General features: G+C 50.4%; 1 protein-coding gene across 1 annotated transcript in view; it reads left to right on the top strand.

The window, feature by feature from the left end:
- The first annotated feature begins 6,057 nt into the window (after positions 1-6,057).
- The window catches only part of SOX12 (SRY-box transcription factor 12), a 1,060-nt gene continuing 706 nt past the window's right edge, over positions 6,058-6,411 (top strand). Inside the window, exon 1 of the mRNA XM_004370603.1 lies at positions 6,058-6,409. Within this exon, the coding sequence (XP_004370660.1) occupies positions 6,058-6,409 (352 nt within the window). The remainder of the gene's footprint in view (positions 6,410-6,411) is intronic.

The raw sequence follows: 6,411 nt of genomic DNA on the forward strand, positions 1-6,411 counted from the left end.
GAACTGTTCAAGCCTACTTCCGCGAGGTCATGTCTCCAACCCCTTTGGTACTACGTGTATCTGTGTTTAAACAGTAGACTCAAAATAAGTATTGACAGCATAGTGATTGTGAAGCTGAAGAATCAGAACTTGAGTTACTTCAATTCTGTCATTCCATGGGACCACTTAAAGCTTCTGTATTGAAATTTGAAAACAGTGAGCCAAAGAATGAACTGCAAGGTGTAATATTTTTGTGCGGTAACTACTAATTTTATTGTTAAGTAAAATTATATTATTTAGTAATTACATTTTACTAAATTAGTAAATTGATGCCTTTGAATTATAACGTTAGTGAGGAATATTGAATATACCATGGACTGCCAGAAGAATGAACAAATCTGTCTTGAAAGAAGTACAGCCAGAAGCCTCATTAGAAGGAAGGATGGCGAGATTTTGTCTCATGTACTTTGGACATTTATCAGGAGGGACCAGTCCCTGGAGAAGGACATGATGCTTGGTGTAAAGTAGAGGGCCGATGAAAAAGAGGAAGACTGTCAACAAGATGGATTGACACAGTGGCTGCAACAATGGGCTCCAACATAACAATTACTGTGAGGATGGTGCAGGACCAGGCAGTGTTTCCTTCTGGTGTACATAGGGTCACTATGAGTCAGTACCGACTCCACAGCACCTAACAGCAACAATAAATGTGAATAATATATTTAAAATTGAAATTGATTTTTATTTTTAAAGTGTCAATTTTCTTGTTTTTAGACTGTAATCTAATTAATGTAATTAATATTGCAACAGAATACTATATGGGTGTTTTTTATTTACTTTTTTTTCTCAAAAAATTTATTACTATAACTTAAAAGTATTGATCCATTATTTTTCCTTTTTTGGTACTGCAATATTTATTTTTACATTTCTTTTCTGATCATTATCAATTAGCATTATTCACTGCATTACATGGCTGTTACTGAAAATAATTTTGTTCCTTAAAGGAGGTGTGTGTTAAAATATTATCTGCTCAGGGTGTCAAATGAGCTAGTTAGGCCGCTGGTGGGTTGAAGGGAAAATAAACCATGGAGTTAGGAGAGCATTTAGGAGGCAAACAGAGGCAGGAGTGCTGAAAAGAGCAAGGAAATGGACTAAGATCCTGTGGGGGGGGGCCGTGGTGCTCATTCCACAAACTGAAAAGAGGCTGGTGTGGGAAAGGTACGGAGAGACCAGACCATGCAAGACCTAGTGGGCCCAGGTGAGGACCTGATGTTTATCCTAAGAGCAAATGGGGAACCACTGAAGAGTTTTAAGAAGGAAAGAGAAACAGCTGGGTTTATGATTGCAAAATACCATCCCTCTGGCTTCAGGAAGGAGAATGGAACGGAAGGAGACCTGGTAGGTACACAGGGAACCCTAAGGAGACCGGGCAAGTGCCCAGCTGAGAGATGATGGTGGCCCGGACCTGTGGGGTGGTCAGTATCAGTATCCAGGAACCTCAATGTCCACCCGCTGCAGTCTAGTTTGAACAGTTCAGTGGTATTGAACTCATGTGGTCTGCAGGGTATAGATTCTGGAGCACCCGTTTGGAAGGACTCAGGGTCATTTGTATATACTGAAAACAGTGGCAAACTGGAGTTTGGGGTTTTGTTTTTCAAATTTTCACTTCCTTCTCTGGGCTCCCGTAGGAATTGGAGTGCACTCTTGATAGACCACTGATTTTGATTCATTCAGTGAATACTTGTTAAGCACCTACTGTATGCCAGGCACTCTCCTAGGGATAGAGCAATGAACAAAACAGGCAAAAAGCTCTGCCCTCTTGGAGTTCACATGCCAGTGGAGAGGAGATAGGCAAAAAAACAAGTAAACAAAATACTTTCAGAATGTGCTAAGTACACAGTTCTCCTCCGTGTAGCCTCTCTCTTTCCATGTGGTCTCTCAACACTTAGAAGTCTAGCCTGGGCTTTACCTGGCAGCTGGCTTCCAAGTGGGCAAAACTGGAAGCTGCAAAAGTCCCTTAAGGTCTAACATGAAGTCACACAATATCACTTCCATCGTATTTTTTTGGTCAATGCAAATAACAAAACCAGCCTAGCTTCTAATGGAGGGGAAAGAGAGCTGTTCCTCTTGATGGGAGAAGTGACAAGGACACATTGCAAAAGGGCATGCAAGATGGGAGGGATTGTTGTGTATGAACTCACTTACATGACGGAAACAAATACAAAGAAACCAAAGATCAGTAATGGTTACCAGGGGTGGGAGGAAGGAGAAAAGGGGGAGTTTCTGCTTAGGGGGCACTGAGGTTATGTTAATGGTGGTGGTATGATTTGGAAAAGGACAGTGAGAACGGTTGTATAACTTGAAGAATGTAATTTCATGTGTAACACACCATCCCATCACTTCTGCAACATTCTATTAGTTAGAAGCAAGTCACTCAATATAGTCCACACTTAAAGGGGAAGGGGGAGGAATTGGGCTCCTCCTTTTGAAGCGGGGAGTATCAAAGAATTTGTGAACATATTTAAAAAAACACCACAAACTTTTTGGCTGGTTTTCCTGCCTCCAAATTCCCCTTCTCTGATCCATCCACAACAGATGAAATCCCTTAATCTTCCTAAAGCACAACTCTGATCATGTTACCCTCCAGCTCAGAAACCTTCCCTAGCTGCCCACAGCCCAGGGACCTCCTTAAACTGGCTTCTAAGGCCCAAACACCATTTTGCCCTCCAGCTCCAGCTTCACATAAATCCATCCTGTTCCTCATGTATACTCCACACTCTCTGGTTTTAGAACCTCCCCATTCTCTGAATCTCTCTCAACACCCCACCCCACCATTTCCTTTGCCTGGAATACTCTTTCCCCAGATCTGTGCATGGATGGCTCTTTCTCACCACCATGTGACCTAAACTCACCCCCCATCCCCATCATCCCCTCTGTCCCAGTCACTCACCCATTACCCAGTCACCAATTACATTGTTTTATCTTCTTCTTAGCACAATGACCTGAAATTACCTTATTTGTTTAGTCACTGTTGTCTGTTGCCCTTATTGTACATTAAGGAGCCCTGGTTAAGTACTGGGCTGCTAACTTGAAGATTGGCGATTCGAACCCACCCAGCTGCTCCTTGGGATAAAGACCTGTAGATCTGCTAGAAAACCCTATGGGGGCAGTTCTACTCTGTCACACGGGGGCACTATGAGTTGAAATTGACTCAGCAGCATCTAACAATTATTCCTTGAGAGCAGGGACCTTGTCTGACTTGGTCACTGCTGTTTAACCCCATAAACCCAGTTTCAAGCTCAGTGCCTGGTACACTGTAGGTGCCCAGTAAATATTTATTGAATTAAATGTCCTCTCTTCCATGCGATTACTTTACAACAGATCATACATAGAATAAATGTGTTAAAAAAAAGAAAAAAGCGAAGATGTTGTCTCCCTCAACTGAGATAATTGAGGGACCCTATCTTGCTGTCTTTAATGTGTCCTGGAGGAGTCCTTAGGTGGGTCCTTTGAGGACCCAGACTCTGCATTTAATCATCTCTCTTCTCAGCACCCATCACAGGACCTGGGAAATAGTGTTAATGTTTGTTGAATGAATGGATGGAAGGAGAAAAGGTGGGAGAGAGAAGTGATGGGATAATGGATGGATATTTTTCCTTCTTGAGAACAGAGTGACACTCTATTCCAAATGAGCCAAGCTGGCAGTGAATACTTAGGACTATTCAGGTACTTTGGAATTCAGATGATGATGGTACTACGGTTAACCAGCAGCTACAGAAAATAAGACCTTTGAAAGGCCCTAAGCGCAGAAAAGATGAAAATGCCCATCATGTCATCTAAAATAAAACAAATATGAAATGGGAAATGTGTAAAAATGATGGAAAATTCAGAAAGTTTTTTTCCCCCATGATCACTATTTTGATACCTTTTTTGAAATGTCAAATCCACACCAGGTCCCGTAAATTTTTTTTCTAATTTTGTTTCCGCCTCTATGTTGTTGATGCCCTGAGTACTCACTGCGAAATCTAGTCCCAGATAACTAATACTGAGCATTTACTAGGTGTCAGGCATGTGTTTACATCCATTATCCCATATAATCTGTAAAACCACCTAGGAGGGAAAGACTACATTATCCCCATTTTAAGGATAACCGAAAAGAAGAACCGGGATATGAACACAGGAAATTTGACTCTACTGGCACTAAATCCCTAAGCTATTCGGCTAGCCAGGCTGCAGGTGTGAGTGAAGGTTCGAACTGAGAGATCTCCAGGTCTCAGCGTCCAATAAATCGGTCGAGGAAAAGGGAGGAGGACCTTCGCCTTCTTCCAAGAGCCCTGTGCCTTTAAAAGTCGTCCTCTCCCGCCCAGGATGCTCCAATTACCCTTCCAGGCATCTAGATCAGCACCCCGCGTCCGCAGAGCCGCACCTCCGCCCTCCCCGAGTACTCCCCGGTCCCGGACCGTGCCCGCTGAGCCCCAGCGTACTGCCACCTTCGAAACTCTAATCCCGATCGTTCCCAGCTTCAGATCCCGAAGGGCAAGGTCGCAGCGCCCCCTCCCATCAACAGGGCCCACCGCGCCATGAAGGTGACCTCCCCCTAGGGCGGCACCCGCCCCGCGGTACCCAAGCGGGCTCACACGTGGGAAACACGCAATGCGCGCCCCCTCCCTGCCACGCGCCTCCGTTCTGGCCACGCCCTTTGGCTGGCTCCGCCCCCGTGCCCGCGCACGTTTCTCCCGGCCGGGGGAGGCGGGGCGCGCCCAAGCGGGTGCCCAAGTGGCCCCCAGGCTGGCCGCCGGATGGGATGGCGCCTGGGAATAGAGCACCCATGCATCCTCTAACCTAAGGCTTGGCCCAAGAACCGTGAAAAGCGGGAATGCAGTTCTCATAACGCTCAGCTGGCCGGAGAGGTGCCCAGCTCCTTCGTTCATTGAGTCGGGGAGAGAGGGCTCGGACCGAAGTCTGCGTCTTCGGTGTTCCGTCTTTGGAAAGTGGGCGTCAAATTCTCTTCTTTCTCAGGATTCTTGTGGCCCCTCAAAAGAGATAAGAAAATATGAAAGGGATTCGTTCATTGGGTCCAAAAGCATTTGTTGAACCCATATGTAGCGGGCCCTGTGCACTGAGCGGGGCTACATTTATGAACAAGATAATTCTGTCCCCTTAAGGCCCTTGTGGAGACCATATCCTGAGCCTTGTCCCCCTGCTCCCAAATTCCGCTCTGGGACGGTCTGAGAAGACGTCCCCAAAAGGGGAGGGGGCAGAGGTCCTACCTGCCGGCAAGTATCAACTGAACAAGCTAAAATTTCAAAGGCAATGCGGGGCGGGGACAAGCTTTGAGAACCAGATGGGAAGCACGCTTGGCGTTCGGCCCACCCTCCCTCCAGCCCCCAGCCCCCAGCCTAAGAAAAGAAAACGACCTCATCCGTCTCCCCCTATCCCGGCAGCGAGACCGCCCAACCCCGCAGCCTGAGCCGAGCCCCGCCCCACCCTGGCGGCCAGCGATTGGGAGATGCAAATACCGGGTTCTCTGCCCAGCAACCGGTGACGCGCCACCCGAGCGCGAGGCGTTGCCCGGCCGCAGCCCAAGCGGGCACCTCGGTGTTTACTCGGGGCGGCCCCGCGCGCGCCGCATCGGCCCGCAGACGGCGAGGGGGAGGGGTGGCGCGCGCGCCGGCGGGGCCGCGCGGGGAGAAAGACACTGGAAAGCGGTGGGGCGGGGAGCGGCGTGCGCGGGCCGCGGCGGTGAAGGCGGCTGCACGGAGGTCCCGCGGCGCCCCGGGGCCAGCGATTCCTCCGCCCCCGCAAAACAATGTGTGGCGCTCAGCGGGGCGCAACTTGCCGGAGGCGGCGGGGGCGCGCCGAGCCCGCCTGAGCCCGAGCCGCTGACCTCCCCCCGCCGTCCGTTGGGCCGGAGCGCCCAGCTCCTCGCTCCCAGCTCCTCGCTCCCCTGCTCGTGGGGGCCGGGCCGAGCTGCGGGGCGGGGCCGCTCCTCCGTCGCCGCTGCCTCCTCCCCCACCCCCAGCCGCGGAGGATGCTGACGGCCCCTGGCGGCGTCTAGCGGCCCCGGGCCCAGGCGCGATGGTGCAGCAACGGGGCGCGAGGGCCAAGCGGAACGGCGGGCCGCCGCCCCCGGGGCCCGGGACTACCGAGGAGGGGGCGCGCGAGCCCGGCTGGTGCAAGACCCCGAGTGGCCACATCAAGAGGCCGATGAACGCGTTCATGGTGTGGTCGCAGCACGAACGGCGGAAGATCATGGACCAGTGGCCTGACATGCACAACGCCGAGATCTCCAAGCGCCTGGGCCGCCGATGGCAGCTGCTGCAGGACTCGGAGAAGATCCCGTTCGTGCGGGAGGCGGAGCGGCTGCGCCTCAAGCACATGGCGGATTACCCGGACTACAAGTACCGGCCGCGCAAAAAGAGCAAGGGGGCG

The sequence above is a fragment of the Trichechus manatus genome, unplaced genomic scaffold (assembly GCF_000243295.1).
Source record: "Trichechus manatus latirostris isolate Lorelei unplaced genomic scaffold, TriManLat1.0 scaffold00008, whole genome shotgun sequence".
Classification (NCBI taxonomy): Eukaryota; Metazoa; Chordata; class Mammalia; order Sirenia; family Trichechidae; genus Trichechus; species Trichechus manatus.